This window comes from Syngnathus floridae, chromosome 1 (assembly GCF_059516105.1).
Source record: "Syngnathus floridae isolate MCC-2025c chromosome 1, RoL_Sflo_1.0, whole genome shotgun sequence".
Taxonomy (NCBI): domain Eukaryota; kingdom Metazoa; phylum Chordata; class Actinopteri; order Syngnathiformes; family Syngnathidae; genus Syngnathus; species Syngnathus floridae.
In genome coordinates this window covers 3,810,289-3,834,874 of record NC_142413.1, presented here as the reverse complement: position 1 = coordinate 3,834,874, position 24,586 = coordinate 3,810,289, and the positions used below count along the sequence as shown (strand labels likewise).

The 24,586-nt window shown below is 48.0% G+C and overlaps 6 protein-coding genes across 16 annotated transcripts; 2 read left to right on the top strand and 4 right to left on the bottom strand.

Moving 5' to 3' along the window:
• Positions 1–285: 285 nt before the first annotated feature.
• Positions 286–6,884, bottom strand: LOC148403463 (serine/threonine-protein kinase DCLK2-like). Its single transcript, XM_088369273.1, has 17 exons — positions 6,557–6,884; positions 6,358–6,488; positions 5,431–5,991; positions 4,500–4,879; positions 4,141–4,267; positions 3,754–3,879; positions 3,605–3,693; positions 3,447–3,519; positions 3,270–3,375; positions 3,150–3,207; positions 2,863–2,982; positions 2,646–2,792; positions 2,456–2,589; positions 2,304–2,381; positions 2,137–2,233; positions 1,702–1,782; positions 286–1,609 (listed from the first exon to the last, which is right to left on the bottom strand). Exons 3-17 carry the CDS (start codon positions 5,819–5,821, stop codon positions 1,511–1,513), a joined length of 2,106 nt encoding a protein of 701 aa, XP_088225399.1. The 5' UTR covers positions 5,822–5,991; positions 6,358–6,488; positions 6,557–6,884; the 3' UTR covers positions 286–1,510.
• On the top strand, positions 5,636–16,337 carry ttc29 (tetratricopeptide repeat domain 29). 4 transcript variants are annotated; one of them, XM_088369345.1, is made up of 22 exons: positions 5,636–5,654; positions 6,644–6,820; positions 7,374–7,460; positions 8,646–8,765; positions 9,542–9,778; positions 9,925–10,023; positions 10,111–10,229; positions 10,636–10,789; positions 11,328–11,789; positions 11,887–12,052; positions 12,144–13,828; positions 14,067–14,146; positions 14,252–14,311; positions 14,390–14,449; positions 14,609–14,772; positions 14,837–15,016; positions 15,100–15,312; positions 15,383–15,468; positions 15,525–15,616; positions 15,679–15,802; positions 15,864–15,953; positions 16,027–16,337. In XM_088369345.1, exons 12-22 carry the CDS (start codon positions 14,085–14,087, stop codon positions 16,180–16,182), a joined length of 1,287 nt encoding a protein of 428 aa, XP_088225471.1. In that variant the 5' UTR covers positions 5,636–5,654; positions 6,644–6,820; positions 7,374–7,460; positions 8,646–8,765; positions 9,542–9,778; positions 9,925–10,023; positions 10,111–10,229; positions 10,636–10,789; positions 11,328–11,789; positions 11,887–12,052; positions 12,144–13,828; positions 14,067–14,084; the 3' UTR covers positions 16,183–16,337. The 4 variants fall into 4 exon arrangements, with proteins under 4 accessions (XP_088225471.1, XP_088225477.1, XP_088225457.1 ...); XM_088369351.1 differs by lacking the exon at positions 9,542–9,778; XM_088369331.1 differs by lacking the exons at positions 5,636–5,654; positions 6,644–6,820; positions 7,374–7,460 and adding an exon at positions 7,484–8,411 and having other exon boundaries at positions 9,542–9,849.
• LOC148403462 (transmembrane protein 184C-like) lies at positions 7,466–10,834 on the bottom strand. Of its 3 annotated transcripts, none has more exons than XM_088369312.1 (12): positions 10,547–10,834; positions 10,096–10,222; positions 9,905–10,035; positions 9,795–9,831; positions 9,527–9,732; positions 9,384–9,458; positions 8,987–9,080; positions 8,812–8,924; positions 8,640–8,739; positions 8,491–8,568; positions 8,339–8,432; positions 7,466–8,263 (listed from the first exon to the last, which is right to left on the bottom strand). In XM_088369312.1, the coding sequence occupies exons 2-12, from the start codon at positions 10,210–10,212 to the stop codon at positions 8,001–8,003; spliced, it is 1,308 nt and encodes a 435-aa protein (XP_088225438.1). In that variant the 5' UTR covers positions 10,213–10,222; positions 10,547–10,834; the 3' UTR covers positions 7,466–8,000. The 3 variants fall into 3 exon arrangements, with proteins under 3 accessions (XP_088225438.1, XP_088225428.1, XP_088225447.1); XM_088369302.1 differs by having other exon boundaries at positions 10,096–10,220; positions 10,550–10,834; XM_088369321.1 differs by having other exon boundaries at positions 9,527–9,831; positions 10,096–10,220; positions 10,574–10,834.
• LOC148403461 (endothelin-1 receptor-like) lies at positions 11,201–13,112 on the bottom strand. 3 transcript variants are annotated; one of them, XM_088369398.1, is made up of 7 exons: positions 12,650–13,103; positions 12,355–12,482; positions 12,080–12,278; positions 11,854–12,006; positions 11,651–11,784; positions 11,474–11,582; positions 11,205–11,386 (listed from the first exon to the last, which is right to left on the bottom strand). In XM_088369398.1, the coding sequence occupies exons 1-7, from the start codon at positions 12,989–12,991 to the stop codon at positions 11,324–11,326; spliced, it is 1,128 nt and encodes a 375-aa protein (XP_088225524.1). In that variant the 5' UTR covers positions 12,992–13,103; the 3' UTR covers positions 11,205–11,323. The 3 variants fall into 3 exon arrangements, with proteins under 3 accessions (XP_088225532.1, XP_088225516.1, XP_088225524.1); XM_088369406.1 differs by having other exon boundaries at positions 11,201–11,582; XM_088369390.1 differs by having other exon boundaries at positions 11,202–11,386; positions 11,651–12,006; positions 12,650–13,112.
• A 310-nt stretch (positions 16,338–16,647) lies between the features above and the next one.
• slc10a7 (solute carrier family 10 member 7) lies at positions 16,648–20,441 on the top strand. 4 transcript variants are annotated; one of them, XM_088369444.1, is made up of 12 exons: positions 16,648–16,906; positions 17,521–17,603; positions 17,676–17,812; positions 18,060–18,135; positions 18,207–18,245; positions 18,317–18,352; positions 18,835–18,918; positions 18,989–19,154; positions 19,294–19,345; positions 19,426–19,499; positions 19,574–19,719; positions 19,877–20,441. In XM_088369444.1, exons 1-12 carry the CDS (start codon positions 16,807–16,809, stop codon positions 19,895–19,897), a joined length of 1,014 nt encoding a protein of 337 aa, XP_088225570.1. In that variant the 5' UTR covers positions 16,648–16,806; the 3' UTR covers positions 19,898–20,441. The 4 variants fall into 4 exon arrangements, with proteins under 4 accessions (XP_088225570.1, XP_088225563.1, XP_088225554.1 ...); XM_088369437.1 differs by having other exon boundaries at positions 19,874–20,441; XM_088369428.1 differs by having other exon boundaries at positions 19,574–19,726.
• reeld1 (reeler domain containing 1) lies at positions 20,142–23,580 on the bottom strand. The gene is made up of 5 exons (XM_088369249.1): positions 23,326–23,580; positions 22,976–23,183; positions 22,627–22,903; positions 22,400–22,560; positions 20,142–22,320 (listed from the first exon to the last, which is right to left on the bottom strand). The coding sequence occupies exons 1-5, from the start codon at positions 23,437–23,439 to the stop codon at positions 20,456–20,458; spliced, it is 2,625 nt and encodes an 874-aa protein (XP_088225375.1). The 5' UTR covers positions 23,440–23,580; the 3' UTR covers positions 20,142–20,455.
• Positions 23,581–24,586: the final 1,006 nt, after the last annotated feature.

Here is a 24,586-nt window from a genome sequence, read left to right as displayed (position 1 = left end):
CCTCGTTTGTTTTCGTTTGAATGAGCTTCTCCTTTAAGAAAAGACAGTCCCAACTTTATTTCTCAGTGCAAGCCAAGGATGATAAAGTGCAATAAAAATAACTTGATGCAAAAAAAAAGTACTGAATGTGAAAATTTAGGTCATAAAATGTGCAGTAGTTTTAGTTAATAATCAATAAATTAATTTTTTAAAAATCATTTGTATATGACATTCTGCTCACGGGGGCCCTCTAGTGGCTGACTTATTATATCTCTCGGCCCAGCTCTGATTTCCAAACAAGACAAATTCGACGTTCTCTAAGTTTTATTTCACAGTTGAATGCATCTGCGTCCTCCATTTCAAAGTCTTTGAACGCACCGTCACCAGTTTGATGAAAAACCACATCACATGCTTTGGGGCTAGCAAAGCGTTCCTACAGTAAATGCCTTTTTAGGTTGCCAGTTTTGGTTGGCAAAAACACACAAATGCTATTCAAAAGGACTTTTGTCATGGAAAGCGTTTTGGAAAACGTCCTAATCTACGGCACTTGGTTGAAGGCTACTAAAGCATGACGACGAGCACATACGTAAACATAAAGTATGTTTGTAAGGAGGAGATTTTAGCTGCTAGCCCACCTTGCGTCGCTAATGCTAACCATGTCGACACATCAAGGCGCCTTTTGGTTTGGTGTAAAGCAAAGAGAAAACTTGTAATACTTAAGAATGGCTCTAGCCAAAAACTTCAAACACTGCATCGTGTCGACAGCTGGAAATATTCCTGCTTAAATCAGGGGTGTCCAAACTTTCCCTTCCAATTGCCGCTTTTGACATTCTCCATCTTGAATTCAAGATGCATCAAATCATTTTCCCCATTGAAATGAGGCACTATTGTATCATGCATTTATTTAAAAAAAAAAAAAAAGGATAAAAGCTGGATTTCTTCCTCTTCATTACAAAAAATGGTCCGGGGGCCATAGTTTGGACACCCCTGCTTTAAATTCCACCTTCACAGACAACATACAAAATGATGGAGGAATGGAATAATTAGTTCCAAAGCACCAGATTTTTTTTCTCCCCCCCCCACCCGAAGTCGTTACAATTTCCGACTTCACGACAGACTCACACTCACATGACAGCTAACATGTACAACATATTTAGAATTTCAACAAGGTAGTATGCCAACAGGGCTGAAACATGGCCTGAAACCTTTTTTTTTTTTTTTTTTAAACCCTGTGTGGATCAGTGCAGACAGGCACAGTGCTTCTGGCCTCAGATTGGGAAATACCAACAGAAGTAGCATGGGATGCATCTTCCCAGAAAAAGTGGAAGACATTCTGGGTACGAAGAAAGACTTGAAATGATCTGGCCACTCGTCCTGTCTTTTTTTTTTCGTAAGAAGAGTTGAGGACACACTTATTGTGATTGCATGAACGGGATTGAGGGATTGTCACAGATGGATATTAGGTCCTCCAAAATTTGTTGACCTCTAGAAAAAAAAGATGCTCCAGGAGATGATCTGGTCCAGCTGATGTCTAGACCAGCGGGGAAGGAACCTGCTTGGTTTCCAGCCCCGGAGATTCCTTTTCCGTTGCGCTCGGTTCTTCGTTGCCGGAGTCGACGGGAGCATCATCCTGCATGAGCGCACACGGCAGTGAACGGCGTCGTTATTTAGAACAGTTATAAAAAAATAAATAAGATGGCGGTCACAAGGATGCAAGCTTACCGACACCCACGGGTGCGAAAGAACCTCGTCTGCTGTGAAGCGGGCGTCCACATTCACCTGCAGCATTTGACTAATCAGCATCTGAGGAACAAGTTGTGGGACTTGTTACAATATCAAGATGGACACGGTGAACAATCGTGGCGCCCCCAAAAAATCTTCAGCCTTTACATATTTTCAACAATTGTCTTCATGCATGCATAATGTAGAAAAAATAGATTATTTGTTTATGTATGTATGTATTTATTTAAGTTTTCATACATTTTTATTTATTCAAATTAATTGTTTTTAATTTATTTATTTGTATTTATTTATTTATTTTAAAATGAGTATTTTAATTGATATTGAACGACATTTAGAAACAAATCTTCGAGTGGGTCTTTAAAAGCTGCTAAGAACTGTGGGAAAGTGTTTTTCATGGATGGTTGTAGGTGCCACCTTTGCAGGAAGGCTGATGGCGTCCCAGTCCGGAGACGGGAACTCTAGTTTCCCTCTGAGGATCTGATCGAAGAGCTCCTCCTGGACGTTGTTCTCGCTGAGGAAGATTAAAAGCGGATGTTTTCTTTTGGAGCCTTTTTGTCCTCCACTGTGTTAGATTCACTGACCTTCTGAACGGTGGGAAACCGCAAAGGAGGATGTAGGTGATGATACCTGCTGCCCAGATGTCTACCTTCAGACCGTAACTACAAACAAATGTCCACAAGTGATGATTGCCAGCTCTGAATAACATCTGTGCTCGCTTCCTGTGTCTTCTCACCCGGTCTCGGCGATGATCTCCGGGGCCACGTAGGTCGGCGTGCCGCACACGGTGTAAAGCGGCCCTTCCACCACCGTGGCCAAACCGAAATCTCCCAGTTTGAGGGACTTGGTGCCATCCGGGTACTCGCACACCTGGCGGGAAGAAAACTGTATCTGGCGTCCACGTTGGCCGTCCGCCTGACACCTACCAGCAGATTCTCTGGCTTGATGTCTCTGTGCACGATGTTCATCCTGTGCAGGTACTTGATGGCTCCGGCCAGGTTGTACACCATGGCGCTGGCGTCGTGCTCGCTGTACTTGGTGGACGAGGTGATGGCGTCAAACAGGTCACCTCCCTAAAGCAGGCAGAGAGAGACCGAGTTGCAATTTTGTCCCGATAACCCGTCGTCACTCTTTTAGGAGCACCTTGACCAGCTCCATGACCAGGAAGAGCTGGGACGGCGTTTCGTCCACCTCGATGAGCTGGATGATGCTGGGGTGTCGAACACGGCGCAAGACTGCCACTTCGTTCTCAATCAGGTGCTCCTGTTCGAACAGAAGGCAAGTCATGACCATCATAACCAGAATTGTGATTCTGAAGCATTTGATCTAACACAGACTGAACACGAAGGGGATGAGGATTGACCCTTGAGGGACACCAACACAGATACTAATCTGCACAAAATGCTAATTTGTGTATTGTCATAAAATACCTTCCCACAGCAGCGAGCTTTGTCAATGATCTTCAGCGCAAACTCCTGCCCAGTTGACCTGCCAGGAACATCAGAACCGTCACTCCACTTTCACCGAACAAGAACTTACCTTGTCTTTACCTCTCAGCGCACTCCTTGACTACCGCGAAGTTCCCATCGCCGATCACTTTCCCGATTTTGTACTTGCTGCTGATGAGCGATGACGACACCGACAGGTTTCCATTCACTTGGGAGAGAAGTTTGACGGTGTGGTCACGTGGCCGTTGGACAAACAGTTGGAAGGACGCCATAACGTACCTTCGAGAGCGACGTCATCGGCGTGTTCATCCGCGCCATTGATGTCCGCGGAAGAAGAGCGATGAGAAGAAACCTGCAGACGAAGCAGAGATGCTTGACGCCGATCGTCTCGGTGAAGATGACATAACGAGATATTGGATTTTAACTGAATAGCTCACCTTGAGACTGCTGCGAGTCCCGGGACTTGTGGGGGAGGGGCTCGACCTGGACGACTTTGCTGGGACCTGGGATCCTGACGTCTCATTGGCTGCGGAAGAGAGATGAGGACGAGATTCAAAACAACTATGAACGGTTTGGAATGTTTTACCTGATCCTGGTGACTTTGACTGCGGCACTGCTTTTACTGAGGCCTTGGAGGAGCCCAATCCACTGGGACTCTTAGGAGTCGAAGTCTTCTGAGATGCAGGAGGACGAGTCACTTTGACTCGACATTCTAGAGAAGATGAGAAGACTAATTACGCAAAAAAATGGTGATATTTGATATGAGCACCCGTATCTTAGACAAAGGTCTCAGATCCAGAAAGTAAAATGGCTGCCACAGTTTGGCTTAAGCCTCAGGTGCTTTACCTGGGGAGCTCCTTCAGCTTCCCTTTGAGTAGAAGAACCAAACCAAACTGAGGTAGCTTTGCTTTTTACTTTCTGGATCTGGATTTAACACTTGCTGTCTGCATTTGTAGTTGTGTTGGCGCCAGACCGTTAACAAAGGCCGCCGTCTTGCCACTGTGAGTGAGCACAAAGTCGTCCTGAGCGTAGCGAAACTTCTCCAGACCGCACGCCATGAACACGTCGTCGTCCCCGAAGAAATCTTGCAAACATGTCAGCTACACAAAAAAAAAAACTTATTTGAAGCCTGGGCTGTCAGTAGCCCTGTCTGTTTTTTGTTATCTTTCTTCAATCCGTAAGTGTATGTCTAAAAATAGTCTCGTGATCCATTTAGTCTGTGCAGAAAGAGAATCTTCAAACAGAAGTTTGACTGTCTTGGCTTAAAACACTTTGAAGGTAAAATCTCAACAATGAATGTCTGCTTAAGTTTGTGTTCCGAACTGAGCTCACCTGTTTTCCATCCAGGGTGTATAGCCGCTTAACGGCTCCCGAGTCCAACTTGATGGCCTCCGTGATGTCGGCCAGCACTTGGTCGAAGGAGTGAGCTGTCTTCTTGTTCAGGAGGATCCGCACCGCCTTGCGAGGCTTAACGCCGCTTCGGATCACCGTCACCAGCTTGGGCTTGATGAAGTCTTTGCTCTCTCGGCTCTCTTGGCGCTCTTTGACGCTCCCGCCGACTCCGGTCACGGTTCCGCCGGACGCGGCGGAAGACCTGCTAGAGCTCACCGCGCTGCTCCCAGAACTAGCACCGGGTTTCCAGTTCGGGACAGAGATCTTGGTGTAGTCCACTTTACGGTAAGGCTGATTGGAGGCGCAAACGTAGCACTCGCCTGGGCACGGAAACGTGAGTTGTGAGGACCTTAAAATTTCAGATGAACCAAAAATGTCCTGCAAACTATCCTCGTGACTTTTGTTGTACTGTCTGCTTTTGTGTCACAAAGAGATGATGTCGTTTCCGTACATTAGTGCACATTAGCGGTGATCAATATTGATGAGCGGATGTAAAGGAGCAGTTCAAGTCCCTTGAGCTGGAATCCTTTTAGTCTTAATAAAATGCATCCGGAAAGTATTTCATGGGCCTAAGTATAGATAGCTACTACACATGGACTATGTTGGTGTCCCTCAAGGGTCAATCCTCATCCCCTTCTTGTTCAGTCTGTATTTAGATCAAATGCTTAAGAGAGAGAGACACTAGCAACTCCTCCGTAAGCTGCTATATTAGTTGTTCTTCGCAGAGGATAAAGAATATATGTATGTCAGAATTGTTATTCTGTCTATAAGTTGAAGCAATGCTTGTTAATTTTATTTTAAAAAAAACGTAGATGCTATTCTTGAGTGTTTCTATCATTCCATATGATCACTATCGAAATATTGTGCTCACCTTCCGCCAGCTCATCCAGGCTGCTGATCTTCTTTGAGCCGTCGATGGTGTAAATGGTTCGCACCCCTTGCGGCAGGTGGAGGTTGTCGGCCAGCGAGCGGGTCAGCTCCACCAGCAGGGCGTCATATGAGCGGAAGCGGTCGCTGGAAACGGCGTACACCAGTCCCTTAAAGGAGCGGTCCCCGTTGCGGTAGAAGCGGACCTTCTTGGCACGCTTCTCCAAGGTGAGCGCCTGCAAAGTGCGCGTGCGGTAGTAGCTGCAGTTGGTGCTGTGCGCCGGGCTCGGAACCAGGCTGCTCCCCCGCGAGCTCGGGCCCGAGTCCTCCCGCTTGGCCCGAGCTGAGCGCCCTCGACGGACTTTATCGCGTTCATCAAAGTGCTCCACCTCCATGGTCTTGATGTCAGGATCGGGTCCAGATGGACAGTCCTGCTACTTGCGATTCATTTTGAGAAGCTTCCGTGGAAATTTTTAGAAGACTGCTCTGGAATGTTTCTAGGACGTCATTCCAGATTTCAGGAGATGGGAAGATTCTGGTGGGAAATTGAGAATCCACTTGGATCCTAAAAATAAGAAGTGAAATATTTAATTACAGCTGGAGAAAATGGCCACAATGAAGCTGAGCCTCCATAAATTTTGCTCAAAGTAATTTCATTCTGGATTTTGAGGCTGCAATTTAGCATTTCAGGTGCACAATTTATGTACTTGCTTTGCAGAATTATCAGTTCATTCTGACAATCTTCATTTGGAGTCAAACGGAAATGAACTCAGTCATTTTCTGTGAATCACAATAATTTTAACAGAAAGCAAATCTCCAATTAGATCCTAAAAAGAAGCGATAAGCCTGATTTGGGAATAGAGGTCACGACAGCATCCTGCAGCAGCAGCCTCCAGGTCCAGACATTGTCTGACCCGGGCCACAAGCTCACCGATGAGCCGGTTTTCACGCGCCGTAAGGTCAGAAGAGCTTCAGCATCACCTTGCAGCATGCAAGCATGTCAGTCAAGGTTGCAGGTGCAGTCCAGTCACGTGTTTTGCCTTACATCCCATTCGGCACAACCTGCACACAGGATTAGAACAAAAGCACGAATCCACCCAAACGCGCGCACGGCGGAGGGAGGCACCTACCAATAATGCCGTGGAGCCGGTTTGTTGCTATGGAGTCTCGCCCCCCCCCCTCCCCAACCCTTCCCTTCTCTCCTCCCCGGTGCGCAGGTTCCGGTATTTTCCGGCTGAAACGGCGGCTGCATGTGGATTGGACCGTGACGACGACCGGTTCGGGCCAAGCCGAGATGCTATCCGGGGATTGGCGATCTAGAAGCGGCGAGATCGGAGAGGGATGCGCCGCGACGGGGTCCGGGTATCAGCAGCTGCGCGGCCGCTGCAGCAGAGGCAAGAGAGGAGACGCCGGCACAACGAGCTTCTGCTCCCGCCCCTCCTCCGAGGCTCTCTCTCTCGCTCTCTTTCTCTCTCGCTCTCTTTCTCTGTCTCTCACACTTCGCCAGTCTGTCACTCTCGATTCCATTCGCTCTCTCTCCGCGTCTTTTGTGTACCCCACTCGACCCCCACAGCTTAATCTTGTCCCATTCTTGTCAAGTTAAGCTGAAAAATATATTTTTTACTAAAATAAAAAAAAGATATATGATCATTTTTGGGACTAAAAAAAAAAAAAAAAGCCTCACTATAGTACATGGTCATTTTTTGCTAATGACAGTCACGGTCATTAAAAAAAATATGTATATTTATTTTTATGTTTTTTTTAATTTATATCTATGTATCAGTCAAGAACCTCTTTTGCCCCGGGACAGAAAAAAAATCCTTAAGCCGTCCGTGCCTGCCAGAGTGAATGTTGATGATTGTCTAAGTTTACGTACATGTACGTACATGTTGAGTTAGCATGTGTTGTCTGACAATATTGAAAATAATTTCTTCATTTCATTTGCAGAGACCCGAGATGCCATAGTTTTGTCGCTGGGCCCAGATCGCCTCATCCAGAATCAAGTGCCACGTAAAGAAATATTAAAGGAAGCAAGTCAGTTTGATTTTCACCGTATTATTTATTGCACATAAAACAAGCAGACTTAATATGTAAACTTAAAGTCTATTTTTATATACATACCACTAGTGGGACATTTTTTGTGCTCCCTGAAATTTCCTAAGATGGAATTGATATCAAGGAAGTATGACAAAGTGGCACATCTTGACTGAGTGTCAAGATCTGTCACAGTTCGTTTCCTTGTTGTCATAGTTTCGGTTTGCCTGTCTGTGTGCTCGCCCCTCCCCTCCTGTGCCCTGATCAGTGTGATCACCCTCACCCTGCCTCTCGTTAGCTGTCTCGTATTTAAGTCCCGTCTGCCCCCTCACTCCAGTCGGATTGTTTGCGTCGCATGTCTTCTTGTTTCGTGGTTCTCTAGTTGCTTGTATGTTCTCGTCTTGTTTGGTCTTTCTGTTCAGTTATTCTTGTCCCAAGTCGAGGAACTTTTGAGTTCCTTCAATAAACCCTGGTCCAAGCTGCATTTGGTCGCCCAGCTCCATTCACGACACTGAGAAGCAAGCGTTGCATGTTGACCTGTTAATGCGCGTCTCCCGCCTGCGTTGGTGAGCGGTCGCCATCGTCGTCTTCTGCCCAAGATGCCGCGGTGAAACCCGCCGGGGCCGAGACGGAGTGCGGGGCCACGGTGTGTCCGAGGCCTTGGTAGCGACCGGTCGAAGAAGGCGAGGCGGGCACGGAAGCGGGCGCGGCATCCTGAGACAGCAGCCCGGTGTGTTCGCTGTGCTCAGGTCGGGCGGCTGCGCCAAAGTACATCTTGTTGGGTCGGCCCACGAAGGTGCGGCCTCAGGGACAAAAAGGTTCGGTGTTCTTTTGTGTTCTCGTTCGAACGGCGGCAGAAGGGAAGGACGCGTGCTCACCAACGTGGCGGACCTGCTCGGTGACGTCGGCCCTGATGTCCGAGAAGTCCCACATGGCCAGAAAGCTATCCAAGCACGTTCCTTCTTCTGCCTCCTAAATGTTTCACCCACAGTTAGTGTGTGTGTGCGTGTGTGTGTGTGTGTGTGCGCACCTGTATGTAGGGCTTGTGGGTGAAGGTGTAATGGTGCGCAATGGCCGCCAGGAACATTTCTATGCAGATGATGAAGTCCTGGATTGTGGGTGAAATACACAACAGCATTGCCATCATAAATTCAAGTTTGTTTTCTTGTCTGTTCTCACCTGCAGTCCAGTGGCCACCGCCTCCACGCTGGCCCAGTCCCATGTACGTTTCTCCGAGATGACGCCCACCTTCACCAGGAACGCGATCAACACCGCCTGCCTGGACCAACATCATGGTGACATCAGGTGCTGCGTGAAATCTAAATTCTGCCTCGATAGTTGACGTTAGTACCAGAAGGAGACGAAGACCACCAGTTTGACGCAGAGGAACTTGCCCACGGGTCTGATGGGGGTCAGCTCCTCCTTTAGCGCTCGGTAGAGCAACACCAGGCAGTACATGGCAAACTATGCGCATACACAGTTATATCCAAGACTTAATCCTTTAAATCCAAAAATCAATTCTTTACCAGCTGCGATATATTGTTGATGATGACCAGGTAGGACCAAGCGTTGCGAAAGCTGAAGTTGGCTTCGTCGTAAACGCCACACAGCTGACAGACCCTGAGGGACACCCAGGAAGTGAATCACGTGTTGTGTCACCGAGTTGTCGTCACGGTTGGTCGTGCGTCGCCATGGTTTCCGTAACCATTCTGCGGTGTTGCCGCCGCAGTGGTAGCAAATCATGCTGTGTTGTTACCATTGGGTCTCCTTGAATTATGTTCTCCCGTCACCATGACAACGGACTAAATGGGAACCTCTTGACATTTTGCTTTGTAAAGTAAATACAGTCAAATAAAACTGAGAATAGTGTCATATGATACCGATTATGATTTACCGGCATCTGAAGTACAGAAGGGAACTTACAGCGCGGTCACCGTGGTTACGGGCCGAACCACAGTGTACTGGAGGACTCCTAGCTTGCATCTGAAGAGAAGCACTCTGACGGGACATGAAGTTTTATTTTTTTACACGCTACTCATGCGACCCCTCCCCCCCCCTCCTCTTACTCTCCCATGGGCCAGGGCGGGCAGCAGCAAAGCGGTGGCAGGTGATCCTGCTGCTGCTGCACCTCCAGCATCAGCACCAGACTTGGATACTGGTTACTCAGGAAGTTGAGCAGGAACACCAGGAAGTTGTAGATGACGTACGCCTCGTAGCATTCCCTGCACGTGTCCACGTAGATGGCCAGGCCGGGATACCTCAGGGCCAGCCACTGGCGAGACAAGACCGTGAGGGACACTGTGAGGACACATTTGGATGTGTGTTTTGACTCACGCTGTCCAGACTGTAGATAGGCACCATCCATAGTATCCTGAGGAAGTCCAAGCGGGTAGTTAATTACATGTTGCCATGGTTACTAGGGTTTAAATTGTGGTGGTACTCACCTGATGATTGGCCTCTGCAGCTCCGGCTGGGTGTAGTGGACCAGATGCTGCAGGATGTCCCACATTGAGATGGGAATGGTGAGGAAGACAAAGATACCGGCGATGAACCATGCTTTGCCGTGAGTCCCCACCTGAAAACACACACTCACTCAGAAGCTCAGAGGGGACATTCATCAAGACAATTCCCCAACCTTATCCTTGTGCAGCTCCCAGACGCACAATGGAACCACAGCCAACAGCAGGACGACGTATAGGAGCAGAACCAGCGGGCGGATCCATCGCCGCCACTGGACGCACGAGCACGGCATTGCGGGACCTATACATCGTGAGACACCTTTTAATATCGATCGGGAGATTCACTTAGTTCACTATTTAGTCTTTACCCCCCCTTTCCCAAGTCTGGGCACTAGATAAGGATACTGAGCTCTCCAAAAACGGAGCCACAACTATATTTCCATACATTTTTATTTTGTGCTCTCATTACATCTATTTCATAGCTTTTTGTATTCACATTACGTCTGGCCACAGTTAAATTTCACTCATAATATATCTTGGCTCCATACAAACTGTAAGCAGTATTTAATAAATATTGTGTATTGCATAAAAATAGCATTTTAAATATTACAAATAATGTCTGTAACTTACAGGTATGTTTACTGTTTCTTTTACGTTTGAACGTCGAAGCTTGTTGATGGAGGCGCTGGTGGGCCTGCTCTGCTGTCTTCTTGCAGGCTGCCGAGGGGGGGATTCTGTTACCAGGCAACGCCTCTTGTGTCCCCCGCCCCAAACCGTCGTAACCTCCTCCCAGGTCCCGCCATGCGATCCCGACCGAGGAACACCAGCCGATTTAGCTGCTGAATCAATCAATCGCCATCCACAGAACATGTACGTACGCGCGAGCACGATGCGCGTGCTCGCCTTGTTTGTGTGTTGCGTCACGTACGCGAGCTCAGTCACGTGAAGATGTAGATTTCGATATTGAAAATGATTTTACGCATAGTTTAATGAATGAATGTTTTTTATAAGTCATATTTACGGTGACGTGTCTATATTTTCTTAATCGGAGTACATTTAAAATAAAGTGAAATGAGCAGTGGAACGGAAAACAACGATAATTAAGTATTAGCCTCTTGTATACATGCATAAAACGTTTAAAAATACGAGCGATAGATTTCGTTTGTTGGCTGTAGTAAAACAAAAGATTTGTTCTGTGATGCAGTGTTTAAACCAGCCACCAGAGGGCACTAATTAGTAAAGAGGATTTACGGAATCACATTTTCCAGGGAATTGAATGTGAGAAACATGAAACGTGCACACATTTTAATGTAAAATATGGGTCTTGTAACACATTTAAAAGAGTTGACTATGAATAAAATGAAAACTGTCTTTTCTCTTCCATGTTCTTGATTCTCTCCTGGCTCAGCTTTGCGTGTGCTTGTACAGCAGCTCGGAGTTGGATTGGCACCAGCAACACAAACAGGACTGCAGGAAAAGACACGCACAGAGCAAGAAGATGACCGACATGCTTTCAGGTATCGTGGCTACAAAAAAAAAAAATCTCGTCGTTACCTTGAAGCAGTTTTTGAACTTCCTGGAGACAAAATAGAGGATGATGGGATTAATGCAGGAGTTAATGGTGGCCATGTTGATGCTGAAGTAGTCCAGCACCAACAGGAAGCTGAAAAAATAAAAGCAACTTGAAATCACTGATATAAAACAGAATGGAAAGGTTATCTACAAGTATACTTCAAGAGGTCACATCGATGTGCGTCGTGAGATTTGTAGGTCGTCCTCTTGAGCAAGCGACTGAGATGCAACGGGAACCAGCACAGCGCGAAGATCAGCACCAGGCAGAAGACGGCTTTGGCCACGTCACGACGCTTTGGTGAGGGAAGCATTAACATCGATGTTGATTGACTCGTCATCATGGGCGACAAATTGAGTCCAACCTGCTTCAAGTGTTCACTTAATGCAATCCGCAGACTTCCCTTGCGGTGTCGGAGCATTTCGCAGGTCATCAAGCCGTAAAAGATGGCGGAGCACGCCAGCGGGACGCAGAAGTAGAAAGCAAACAACCACCAGTCCTTGACATCCCGATAAAACTGAAACACAAGTCAGAGACTCTAAGTACTTTGACTTGAGTAGAGTGTGAGTACTTTGGTCACACTCACTCACCGTCATAAATGGCGAAGTGGGCCGCAGCATGCAGGTCGTCATGGTAACGTTGTTGTACTCAAAGGTGACCATGTCGAAGCCGACGGCCTCGGGCGCGGCTAGCGCGGCCGACAGCAGCCAGATGGCCAGGATCTCCGCCGCCGTTGCCGTGGGAATGCCCCTGCTCGGTAAGCGTGACCAGGATGCCACTGCGCGGTACCTGGCGCCGCCATTTTGCAGTTCCGTTTAAGTACAACCTGGACTGAAATATTCTCGGGCAGTGTGTACGTGTCTACCTGTCCACGCTGAGAGCGCACAGGTTGAGGACGGTGATGCCGACCGAGGCTTTTTGGAGGAAGGGGAAGAGCTTGCACAGGACGAGACCAAAGCGGCTGTCCTCAAAAGGCCAGCGCATAGCTAAAAGCTACAAGCACGAGAATTTGTCTTAAAACCGTCAAATTCTTGGGTCGCACCTTGCTCTCCTCGGAGGGCCCACCCCACAACTTTTAGAAGATCTGATATATCATAATAATGACATCATCTGAACGTACTACCAGCTTGCAAAATTCAGTGGGAGACGGTAACCGGTACCTTGTATACGTTGATGGGAATGTCAATGGCGATATAGATGAGGTCACCTAGGGCCAAGCTGGCAATGAGAGCATTGGGGCCGTTCCTCATGCTTTTATTCTGGTAGATGATCCTCAACAGGGTGACGTTGCCGGCGACGCCCACGACGAAGATGAGGCATGACACGACGGTGTTGATGCACTTGAAGGTACCGTCGATGGCCGTGGTCCTCGTGCAGCCGGGGATGGCGGAAGAGTCGGACCGGGACGAGGGAGATTCCGTGTCCCCTGGGTCAGTTGAGATGTTCCCATGGCAACGGGACCCGGCTGATAGAAGCAAAACAACCAGCAGTGAAGACAGCATTGTTGCCACGGATGGACCTCGAGAACTCAGTCTGTATCTTGAACCCCATCCTGTGGGTCCCTGCTTTAGAGGGACACATGTCGACGCCCTTCCTCCCCCTTGCCACCTCCCAGTGGAACATCTTGTAAACACAAATTTGCTTTTATTTTGGCTAATAAAGAGTCGGCGGCCTAGCGTTGACTTTATTAGTACGTTTGAAGCGAAGTGTTGCCATGTGTCGTATGTTCTTTACGTTGTCGGCCTAATTGGTTCACTTAGAAAGAAAAGACGAGTCCCCATCGAACCACAACGATGAGATGTGTTTGTGTTGTGCGCCACACGTGACTTCAGACTTTAACAAGTTGTGTGGCAAATCAAACGCATACAATTTCCATCCTCTTAAGTTGTCAACAACAGATGACAAAATGCAAAAGACTGATTGTACGACATTAACCCTCGGACGTTTTTTTTAGGGCTCAAAAGTAGGACATGTCCGGGAAAAAGAGGACGTCTGATCACCCTACTTAAACTCACCTCTCGTGGACGCACACTCGGGAAAGACAATTTCAAGAGCTCTTAAATCAGTTGGCACGTTTCAACTGCTTAGCAACCTGCTCGTGGCGACTCTTGCTCTCGCTCGACCGCGCCGGCGACGATCGGCCTTGGTTGCCATGGAGATAAATGTCGCGTGGGGGACGTGCGTTGCCAGGGTAACATGACAAGCTGACTGAAAACAGAGCTCCTTGGTGACGCTAGCGAAATTAAAAGAGGAGACGCCGACTGTACGTTGTTGTCGCCAGGCCGAGTGGAGGTGAGCTACTAATTCAGGTTACTGCAGACAGGAAATAAGGCTAAAATGTAAGTCCACTTTCAATTGTAAATAACGTGAAATGAACTTTACGAACAGGTCCACATGGTTGCACAAAAGTAGCTATAAGCTACTTCTGCGATTTTTATCCTCCCATCTTACTAGGTTTAGCTAAACCTACTTTTCTGCCTTCGTTTCTTAACTTCTCCCTAAGTTTCCTTTCTTACCTTCGTCCTCTTTTTCCTTCCTTTCCGCTCACCTTTTCTAAAATATTGGCCCCGCCTCCAGGTTGAGTGACAGCCGAGAATGGAAGCGCAAGGCAGCTCTCTACCAGGAGTGTCCTCGAGGGTCAGGAGGCAGAGAAGCAAGTAAGAAAATCGGTTATTTACGATAAATCTATCTACGCTACGATGGGAACATTGTGGAACATTGACTTGAATTAGTTACTGGAACATTCTGTGTGTCTTTTATAGAAAGCCTGTCCAACACAATGAAAAATCAGCACATTGTCTCTCCAAAGAAGATATCGCAAAGTGAGTTTGGTCGCCACGGTGACCAATTTGTTTCACTGCTAAGCATGAATTTGATTTAACGAATGTCCCTTCTCGCAGGTTCATCAATAGCCGGAAGCAGAACATCTGCGTGGGCCTGCTAAAACATGGCTTCCACAGGTAGCTCACGTGAATTATTGCTTGTATGTCTTGTTGGACAGTTTTGAGTGGTTGAAAAAATTTTCATGTTATTGCAGTTGTTCAAAAAAAAAACAGAATTCCCTTTTGAGTTGATAGCCATTCGAGCGCCTCGTTGTCCAAAATGTGCTCTTGTTCCAGGTCCTTCTCGGAGCTCTTCCTTCTGCTGCGGTTGGATCAGGAGCGCCGGGAGGGGGCGGAGATCAACTCGGCGCTCAGTCTTCAAACGCCGCTGGAGGAGCAGCACGCCAAAATGGAGAGCATCGGTCTTTACCTGAGCCGTGCCGAGCAGGCGCAACGGGACGGTATACTGACTCACTTCTGAGATCTGACTTTTCGGGGGCGGGGTCTAACGGACGGTTGCGGCAGGTCGCTGGCCGGCGGCGTACGAGCAACGTCTGCATTTGGGCGCCTATTTCACGGCCGAGTTGGAGGACTTATGGCTCAGCTTGCACTTCTACCACACGTGCACCGACGCGCAGGAGGAAGGATGCAAGCGGCACGCCACCGAGGGGCGGGCCTGCTTGGCCGAGCTCTACCTGCAGCAAGGCAGGCAACCTTCTTTCCTGAAATTCATTTTTAGTCTTCCCTCAAATTATTTGCCATCAAAATAACAATTCGTACACATGCAGGTCAGCTGGACAAGGCAAGGCACCAGGCCGAACTTTGCGTGCAAATGGCCGACGAAGGCGGTTGGGTGGACTCGTCCGGTCGCTCCCTGCCGCGTCGAGCCCGCGAGAGCCTCTGGTCCATCTACAGTCGCCAGGCAGACGCTCGCATCAAGGTGGGCAAAACCGACAAGGCTCTGGAGCTCCTCCACAAAGGCTACACCACCGCCACCGAGTGTGAGTGGACCGCCGCCGCTCGCCCTCGCCGCCATCCCGCTCGTAAAACACCAGACGTGCGTTGTTGCAGCTGCAAACAAAAACATCGAAGGGGAAGCCGCCTATCAGCTCGGACTCGCCTACTACAGAGTCGGAGACTACGACACGTCCAAACAGGTGCGTGCGAGCGCTTGAGAGTTGATGTCTGAAATGTAACTCGGTTTTTTTTGCAGTACCTCAACACCTCCATGACCATCTGCAGCAGCACGGAGAATTTTGACGGTCTGGGAAAGGCTTACAAGGCCATGGCCAAGTTATATGAAAGGTACTCTCGGATACTGAAAATGAGACTCGCCCTTTTCCGACAAAAGTGTGTTTGTGTTTCAGTAAGGGAAACATCAAGAACACCATCAAGCTTTTGGAGACGTTGGTTGACATCTCCCGGAGCAAGAGCTTACATCACCACCTCGTCGACGCATGCCTATGCCTGGGCCATGTCTACACTAACATGGTAACACTCACACACATACACACACATACACAAAATCATGGTCCTCACTCCCTCCCTGCAGAAACAGTATGACCAAGCTCGAGAGAGCTTACTCCAAGGTTACAACGTTGCCTGTGACATCGGAGATGTGGCTTTGGTGCAGAAAGCTCAGGTATGTTATCTGTTTGGTTCATTTTTCTTTTTTTACAAAAGTGTGTAATGCTACAAGTGTTTGCATCCGTCAGGTGTCACTGGCCAGTGCTCACACTCGTTGCATTGTGGGGAAGTACAGCTCGGATGTGGAGTCGGCCACGTCGCCCGCTCTGTCGCGGCTGCTGGCCTGGAAAGTGTCAAGAGGACTTCACGAGACCAGCGGCAATGCTGACATCTGCGACTACTAGACACATGTCATGGACTGAGTTACTTTGACGTTTCCCCGAGCCAAGGATTGCCAAGGATGCCAGCAAATGTGTCGCTAGCACTACTTTCCTTTTAAGCATTTTAATAAATATTTGACTTTGCTAACATAAAGCCATATAAATCAAAGCTATTATTATTATTATTATTATCATTAGTGTTTCAATCCACACTGGGATGTTGGCGGTGCACTCAAACAACCAATTAATAAAACTCTTGGCAGGAAATTATGTAATATTCGGGCTGTGATAGGAAATGAGAGAAAGCCCACGATTAAAAATAAAAAACTAGATATCCAATTTGGATACACTTATTTCAACTGATGACTTCCGCGAAGAGGAAAGCAAGGAACGCACTGGAGCGACACACTCTTGAAGCAGGCCGATGCACGTTTTAACCAAAAGGTGGCAGCATTGCACTTCTCAATTTATTTAACAACTACTATTGATATGAAGAAGAAGGAAGACGCTGCGTTTGAGGAACTCTTGACATCGCAACAAGGAACTCTTGTCAAGCGGACTTCGAGTGGACAAGAAGACCCGAGAAAAGAGAGTCGTTCAGCGTTTTACGGGCCCGCCGGGTGATCCGGAAGAGGCCGGCGCTGAAACATGGGACTGCTGGCCACGATACGGAGAGAATGGTTCATCATTGGGATTGTACTGGTGATATTGTCGGCTAAAGTGCAGCCCAGCTTCGGTGTCAAAGGAGGTGAGAACCGGATTTGCATACGGCACGACGACATTTAATGGACTTCAAATAACCCGTACCTTGTTGTGTGACATCTCAGCTTTGAGCTTCCAGACGTGGTTATTTTGCCACTTATTTTTGACTCGTCTTTCAGATCAGTATTTTTTAATATTACTGTTGAAGGTGAGTTGAAACGTGATGAAATCATCTGACAAATCACATCAAGGGAAACATTTTCGACGTTCTCTCCAAATTGAATGGAAACGTACGATCCGGAAGTTTCGCAGGGAGTTTGTGTGACACGTTGCATCCTGTACTTATGTCAACACACACACGCGCCTCTCCCACCGCTACACATTTGGATCACAGCCAGTAAAAGTGTCGCTTGGGTGACGATAAGATGAATTGTCACGATCGTAATTTGCTCGAGCAAACACGTTTATCGTCTGGGATGATAAGAGCTACCGTGTGATGCGTTCAGGGACTAGGGTCCATTACATCTTGTAAGATAACCCTGCTACTGAATATGACATGCCTTGCTGATTGCAGAGTTTAACTATTAAACGGGACGAAGAAACGTGGCTGGGTGTTTCCATGGTTACCATAGTGACCACTCTTCCCTTTGTCTGCCTCAGGACCGCTGAAGCCAGAAATCACCATCTCGTATCTCGCGGTCTCGCTGATCTTCTTCAACAGCGGCCTCTCGCTGAAAACAGAGGTGACGCCCCCCCTGATGAGAATGCCTGAAAAATTCTCGGGATTTCACATTATTCTTTTTGCGTGTGTGCAGGAGTTGACCAGCGCTTTACTTCATGTGCGCCTTCACCTCTTCGTGCAGTCCTTCACGCTAGTCTTCTTCCCAATGACCATTTGGCTGCTGGTCAGAGTGCTGACGCTGACTAACATCGACCAATGGCTGCTCAGAGGGTAAGACTTCATGTGAATGTAGTCTTTAATCTGAGCACTGTTGACTTTACCTGGAAGTACTCACAAAAGTCTCATTCATGCCCTCCCCATTCGTTGCAGTTCAAAGTCAAAGTCAGCTTTATTGTCAATTTCCTGACGCACTTTGACTCTGAAAAAAAAAAAAAAAAGTTTTACTGCTGCCATGTGTATTGCATTGAAGGCATCCAATCTCTGACGGTAACATGATCATGGTGTCATCGTTGCCTAGGTTACAGACAGTGAGCTGTATGCCGCCTCCGGTCTCGTCGGCCGTCATTCTCACCAAAGCCGTCGGCGGTAACGAGGTAAGACGCACCTCGCGAGGTGAGAAACAATGTGTCGTTGCCATGGTGACTGATTGGGTTTATCTCGCCAGGCGGCTGCCATCTTCAACTCTGCGTTTGGGAGCTTCCTGGTAAGGTTGGAGTGGCGCAGTGCTTGTCAAGAACATGAAGCACCGTTTCAGCATGTTTTTGTTTTGTGCAGGGTATCGTGGTGACACCGACCCTCCTCCTGCTCTTTGTAAGTCACACCTGACAGGCCAGTCAATAAGTATGAGTATTTACTCAAGTACGGATTCCATTTTTTTTATACAGAAAGTTTCAATTCACACAATGAAAGACCCTTCAGAGGAGTGGGGGCATTTTGCCATTTGCTGTCGACTAAAAATGACATCACAGTTGCCAGGTCTCGGGTCACAACCAATCACGGGTCAGCTTCAGAAAACTGGTGAGCCGTGATTGGTTGTAGCAAGTGTGATGTCATTTTCAAGTGACAGCAAGTGGTAAAATGGCCGCCCCGTGAGACGGATTGAAACAGGTAGATTTTTTTCTGTTTAATTCATATTCCACAAACGAAACATAAATCAGAACATTGTGTTTTGACTAGTTAGGGTGCACACAGAATATTACAAATAATTTTAAGGGATTGACTAGGCTAAAAAAAAAAGAAACATTAATAATGAGTAAAAATCATCAGCTTTTGAAGTAAAATGTTTCTTCCAGCTGGGCTCCTCATCCTCCGTGGCCTTTGGCTCCATCTTCTCTCAGCTTTTCATGACTGTGGTGGTGCCGCTTGTCGTGGGTCAGGTACGCAAGGGAATCTTGGTGGCTGCGACGAGCGCCACCTGAATGATTTCCCCCCCCCCATTCCTCGCAGGTGTGCCGCCGCTTCCTGAGGGAGTGTCTAGAGCGCAGGAAGCCTCCGTTCGGCACCGTCAGCAGCGCCGTCCTCCTCATGATCATCTACAGCACCTTCTGCGACACGTTCAGCAACGCCAACATGGAGCTGGACCCCACCAGCCTGCTGATGGTCGTCCTCATCAGTGAGTGCACGCACATCCTCAACTACCGCAAAGAAAATATTGTATCTGCTCACGGGGGATTTTTTTCTCCTGTGTATACTTGTGACTGCTCAGTTCTGGTTCATCTGAGAAAGTTGTGTGATCCCCTGTTTTCTTGCAGTTTTCTCCATCCAGCTGACTTTCATGCTGTTCACTTTTGGATTTTCCAGCAGGTGAGCACCATTCTCTTTCTGTCCATTTTCAAAGTTGTCTAATCTCTACATGTCCGTCCGGCTGCTTATTTTGTCGTCAGAGCCGGCTCAGGATTTAGTCCCGCCGACACGGTGGCAATCATGTTCTGCTCCACGCACAAGTCGCTGACGCTAGGTACGAGCCCGCCTTTACGGTCAATGAGATGTTGCTGGTATTGATTGGCATGTGTCCGACATGGACCTGCGCAGGTATCCCCATGCTGAAGATCGTGTTTGCGGGCGACGAGCGTCTGTCGCTGATCTCTGTCCCCCTGCTTATCTACCACCCGGCCCAGATCCTCCTCGGATCCGTGCTGGTGCCGACCATGCGCGGCTGGATGACCGGCCGCCAGAAGGTGAGCGGTGAGCATGCCTCTTTGTTCCTCGTCCTTCAGTCAGACTTTTTGGAATCGATTTTTTTGTCATTCCACGCTCAAGTAGTTTCCATAAAGGTTCTTGTGAGGGCTTGAGTTGCTTGAGAAAGACTTTTTGACTTGTGTGTGGGTCCAGCAGACCAGCCTGCAGCCCGTCTGACCAAGTGAGCGACTCACCGAACGATCGTGTGCCTTCCCGTGGCCAATCAGCAGCGACCTCGGACACGAGGACCAAAGGCTGGCTTGCCGCCCTCCGCAAAGGACAAAACACAAAACGTTTATTCTTCTTTATTTAACAGAAGCAAAGGTACACATTTTATATTTGATAAAGGACACGTGGGGTGGCTGGGACCATTTTTTTAATTGTCTTTTCTACATTTTCTACTCAGCATTCCAGCTTCCAGTAACAGGGAATGTGAACTTTTGTTACAATGGTTTTGATATTGTTACAAGAGTCTTGAGGCTAGATTATGTATTTAATTTAACTTAAAGCCTTGAATGTTTAATAGTGATGATGACCCGACATGAACATTGTGTTTTCATGTGTTTGATGCTACGAACGTTTACAAAGCATTTTCCCACCACCTAATACCAAAGAGTTTCTACTTTGAGTGTCACGGCACATTTACTGCTTTTGAGTCTACAGAAAGAATCAGAAATGTTCCTCTATTTTCAGAAAAGGAAATAAATCCAAATCATTTTCACACTGGATTCCGTCTCAGTCTCCAGGCGAGGCTAGTATGTCGTACTCGGCAAGGAGCACCAGGCTGTTCTCTCGGATTCGGCGGACTCGCACCAAATCGCCGCACTCCTGAACGTGGATCATCCCTCGCTCGCCCCTCCCGTAATCTCTCTCCCGGTCGTGCAGCGTCACCTCGGTGTGTTTTCCGCAGGCCTGTCTGTAGACGTAGCGCACGCCGACCACCAGCGCCATTCCCAGACCGGCCGAGCAGCCCAGCAGCATTCCCAGCTCCCAAGAGCTATGCCTGGTCACAATTTCCGGATACTTACCCTCCATGCCTGGAGTTTTCAAGGGATTCAAGGGAAGCTTGGTGTCCATTTTTGGAGGTTTGGGTTTTAGTTCCTCCCTGATGTTGGAATGGAGTTTGTGGCTAGAGGTTAATGGATTATATTTTTCTTTGGGGTTAGATGATGCAACGTGGGTCTGTCTTTGGGATGGGAAAGGTACGGGAGATATTGAGGGTCGGTTGTTGAGGGAGCGACGTGGAGCTGGAGAAGGTCCTGGATGTGGGGAAGTTGCGTGGGAGGAAGGTGAGGCAGCTAAAATAAAAGACAAGGATCCCACTGAGGTGAGAGGAAGGTGAGAACTTGAAGGGATCAAGGAGGAGGAGGGCATTGTTGTAGGAGAGGATGGGGAATTTGTGCTTCCCGGGACGGAAATCTTGAATGGACCATGAAGGTCAAATGTGACTGATGATGGAGAGTTGACGGAGCTACTCGAGGGAAATGTTGATGTTGTGGGGGACATGGTTTGGTAAGTGGAGGACAGAATGCTTGAGATCCATTTAGGAGGTGTAGACATAGGAGAAGGTTTTGGAAGATGGGAATAAACAGGAATGGTTTGTTCTTGGCTGGAAGAAGGTGTGAAAGGATTCTTGGTTGGGTGTTTCGTGACATTGTGGCTTGGTGAAGATTGAGGAGAACCAGAAGAATCAAATGAGCTCATGCTTTTTGCCATTGTGGTTGAAGAGCCAGCAGCATGTTCAGACTTTGTTGTGAAAACCAAAGTGTTCAATCTTCTAGTGGAAACTGACGGTTGACTGTTGTGAGTCACAGTTTGAGGATGTTCTTTGGACCATGGTTGTGGTGTCGTTCTTGCTCCCTCAACTGCTTTGTCAGACAGGAGAAGATTTTTTAAGGTGTCGCTAACGTCCTGCGGAGATTGAGACATGGATGTCTGGAACAGAGTTTGACGAGCGCTATTGGGAGGGTGCGATGGTCCATCTCTGGAGTCTAAGGGCTGCTGAAGAAGACTTTGGGTTGTAGACTTCAGAGAAGTCGGTAAAAAGGTTGTGGATTTGGAAACTGTCCGGCTGGAAGGACTCTCCATGTCGGTGTTGGACTGTGATTGAAGTGAAGACTTAGACTGGCTTCTTACGTCATGTGTCGTGAGGCTCTTCTGAGATGTTTGTAAGCTACTTTGGATCTTGTAACCAAACAAAGTCGTTGGAACATTAAGCAGTCTTGTCGGTTTATACGATGTTGGCTCTGAGGGGTTCGTGTTAAGGAGACGCTTATTTTCTGGAGACGTAAGTGGACTTGGTGTTGTTGTTTCTGCACCCTTCCAATATCGACGAGAGACACCTTCATCTGGTGGGAAAGGGGTGATGAAAGGATAAGGATCTCCGCCTGACTCTTCAGCCAGAGATCCTGAGTCCAGGTAGTTGCTGCTTGAATGATCTCTTGAAGTTTGAAGGACTGAGTAGTTCTTAGTTCTTCGGCCCTTTTGGTACCTTGCGAGCGTCACTGGACTTGAAGTGCTCTTCCAGAACTTTTTGGGGGTAAAGCTTTGCTTTCCTAACGAAGCAGAACCGATGGATTGACTGGGTTGGTTCAGTGGAGCTTCAGGCCAAAAGATGAAACCAAAAGGACTGTTAGTCATGAAAACACAATTGAAGGTTCAAGCTCTATGTGTTTGTACCTGGTATCGGAGTAAAAGTCTCATCATGAAGCCCAAAAACTGCTCGTCCTGTCTCGGCTCCTGTTGTGTTTCTCGTAGTCCAAAGACTTCGAGTCCCATCACGCACCACTGCAGACTTAATCCCGGCCCAGTAAACAAAGTAGGACTGAACCACTGTGATACTAGGAGGACACAAAACCCCCAGTGAATGTTTGACAGAAATGTGCACGTTTGGATTCTGGACTCACTAGAAGCGAATGTCTCCGACGGGTGCATCAGGAGCCCTCCACACGAACGACAGGTTTCGTTTCAGCTGTTTGTCCGAGTGGGTGAGCGTATCGCCCTCCGACAGGCAGCGCAACGTGTGGGTCCCGGGCGGGGCCAGGGTCCAGGATCCGCCCACCAGAACCGGACCTTCTGGAGGGGACCCTGCCCCACCTGCGACTCTAGCCGTGGCTTCTGAATCTTCAACACGCCGGGCCTGCAGCAGGAAGCCCATGAAGTCCCGAGAGCTTCGGACTGTCACTGCGGACCGAAGATTGGACCGTTGTTGCATCATCACTATTATCCATCAACTGGAGAATTTGTCACCATTACCTGTTACCAACTGTCCGGGCAGATACGAGTCCACCGACGTACGAATTGTGACATAGCTCTGCTGCGGGTCCTGAGGTTGGACCCGAATGTGGCCCGGCCTCATTGCCTGGCAGGAAGCGGGACCCGCGCCGCGAGAGAACGCAGCAGCAGGCAGGACAAAGCATGACAAGATCACGGTTGTCCCCAAATGAAGCAGGGAGGACTGCATCTTAGCAGGACATAAAAAGAAAGGTTGCTGTAATCTACGAGTATTTCTTTGTTTTTTAACCTAAATCAAATCTTTGGACTATCTTGGGACAACATTGATGTTGTATTTGCAAAATCTAAAAAGAGATGACATTTGTTCCTACCTTGCTAGGATGTCTTCTCAGTGCTGAGCAAATGTGTGAGAGTGTCTGAAGATGAGCTGGAGGGATTTTGGGCAGGGGACTTTGAAGTGAGATGGTAGGGAGGTGGGTGGGCATAGAGCCACAATTACTAGATCTGCTGCTGGTGCTTCTGAGCACTCCCTCTAGTGACGATTTGAACAAGCAGGGTTGGCCAACACTCAAGAAAGGTCGAGTAAAGCACTGGATAGATTTTTGTCTTAAGTGTTGTCTGGAGGATCTATAGTTCTACAGGATTAAGACCCCCCCCCTGCCCCCCACCCCTCATCCAACACACCAACAGGATGTACACCAGCTGCAGCCGCCTCCCTACAGGATCTCCGGAGCATTTGAACAGAGGCAACCCCCTCCTCCTCCTCCTCCCTCCGAGATAACAAGTCCAATCCAGTGTCACATGCGGGGTTGTAGTGCACTGATTCCCAACCTGATTCTTTAAGATATCATAAAAGTGTGCCGCGGGAAATTATGTAAGCCACTCTGGTTCAGTTCTTACACTTTGGGGACTGGCTTAAATCAGCCTCCATCGTTTGGAGCGGAGAAACACACTACAGACACCAGACGGCATGAAAGATGTCACGTGGAATATCAGGTCGTCGGGTGGAGATGTCATAGGTGCGTCACCTATGACCCTAGATTCAAATTCAACATATATTAAATTGATGCAGTAAAATAAATTTAGGTGACTCTTGCCGGTGCTGATGGTTCTCTCGCGTTGATGACGCTGGTGGTTGCATGTGTGTCACGTTACTGCTGTTTGTCTCCCTCTAGAGGCTCAGGAAGGGCATTACAGCAGTTGACGTGCCTGCCCCACTATATGGTATTGCCATGAAGTTGCAAAGCAAGAATACAGTCCACCAAATTTTGTGTGACTGCATTGCTTTCACAAGTTTTATAAAGTACTACGATGCAGACTTAGTACAAGGCCAAACTTCGAATTGTCTTCCAGGTGTCAACATGTGTCCCACTCTTAACACATTTCAGTCGCTGTGCTACCCGGGTGATAAAATTATCACTTTATTCGTGGTTCCAGTACCAAATTAAAAAGGAAAAACACCCATCTCCCCGGGCGCCATTTTGAACAAAAAGGGCCGTTTCCAATGAAATAACCCCTCTACCTGAGGTTGCCTGGGAATATCTTGTTTCTCTCATATGAGGTTGGTTTGCACGTTTATTTATTTCGCTCAAGTTGAAAAACAAAATACAAAAGCGTTTTGATAACGTAACG

Coding starts and splice junctions, on each gene's coding strand:
- LOC148403463 (XM_088369273.1), bottom strand. CDS start 5,821: ATGGAGGTGGAGCACTTTGATGAACGCGATAAAGTCCGTCGAGGGCGC. Junction 3,880..4,140: donor GACGGCGGCCTTTGTTAACG/GTCTGGCGCCAA, acceptor CATCTTCTCTAG/AATGTCGAGTCAAAGTGACT. Junction 2,983..3,149: donor AAGCTCGCTGCTGTGGGAAG/GTATTTTATGAC, acceptor CTGTTCGAACAG/GAGCACCTGATTGAGAACGA.
- LOC148403462 (XM_088369312.1), bottom strand. CDS start 10,212: ATGCCGTGCTCGTGCGTCCAGTGGCGGCGATGGATCCGCCCGCTGGTT. Junction 8,925..8,986: donor TCAACAATATATCGCAGCTG/GTAAAGAATTGA, acceptor GTATGCGCATAG/TTTGCCATGTACTGCCTGGT. Junction 8,569..8,639: donor CGGTGGCCACTGGACTGCAG/GTGAGAACAGAC, acceptor CCCACAATCCAG/GACTTCATCATCTGCATAGA.
- LOC148403461 (XM_088369406.1), bottom strand. CDS start 12,991: ATGCTGTCTTCACTGCTGGTTGTTTTGCTTCTATCAGCCGGGTCCCGT. Junction 12,279..12,354: donor TGCGCTCTCAGCGTGGACAG/GTAGACACGTAC, acceptor TGGCGGCGCCAG/GTACCGCGCAGTGGCATCCT. Junction 11,583..11,650: donor CATCGATGTGACCTCTTGAA/GTATACTTGTAG, acceptor TTATTTTTTCAG/CTTCCTGTTGGTGCTGGACT.
- ttc29 (XM_088369351.1), top strand. CDS start 14,085: ATGGAAGCGCAAGGCAGCTCTCTACCAGGAGTGTCCTCGAGGGTCAGG. Junction 15,017..15,099: donor CGAGCTCTACCTGCAGCAAG/GCAGGCAACCTT, acceptor GTACACATGCAG/GTCAGCTGGACAAGGCAAGG. Junction 15,954..16,026: donor CTTTGGTGCAGAAAGCTCAG/GTATGTTATCTG, acceptor TGCATCCGTCAG/GTGTCACTGGCCAGTGCTCA.
- slc10a7 (XM_088369419.1), top strand. CDS start 16,807: ATGGGACTGCTGGCCACGATACGGAGAGAATGGTTCATCATTGGGATT. Junction 18,136..18,206: donor AAGCCGTCGGCGGTAACGAG/GTAAGACGCACC, acceptor TTATCTCGCCAG/GCGGCTGCCATCTTCAACTC. Junction 18,353..18,834: donor CGACCCTCCTCCTGCTCTTT/GTAAGTCACACC, acceptor TGTTTCTTCCAG/CTGGGCTCCTCATCCTCCGT.
- reeld1 (XM_088369249.1), bottom strand. CDS start 23,439: ATGCCCACCCACCTCCCTACCATCTCACTTCAAAGTCCCCTGCCCAAA. Junction 23,184..23,325: donor TGAGAAGACATCCTAGCAAG/GTAGGAACAAAT, acceptor TGTCCTGCTAAG/ATGCAGTCCTCCCTGCTTCA. Junction 22,904..22,975: donor GCCCGGACAGTTGGTAACAG/GTAATGGTGACA, acceptor TTCGGTCCGCAG/TGACAGTCCGAAGCTCTCGG.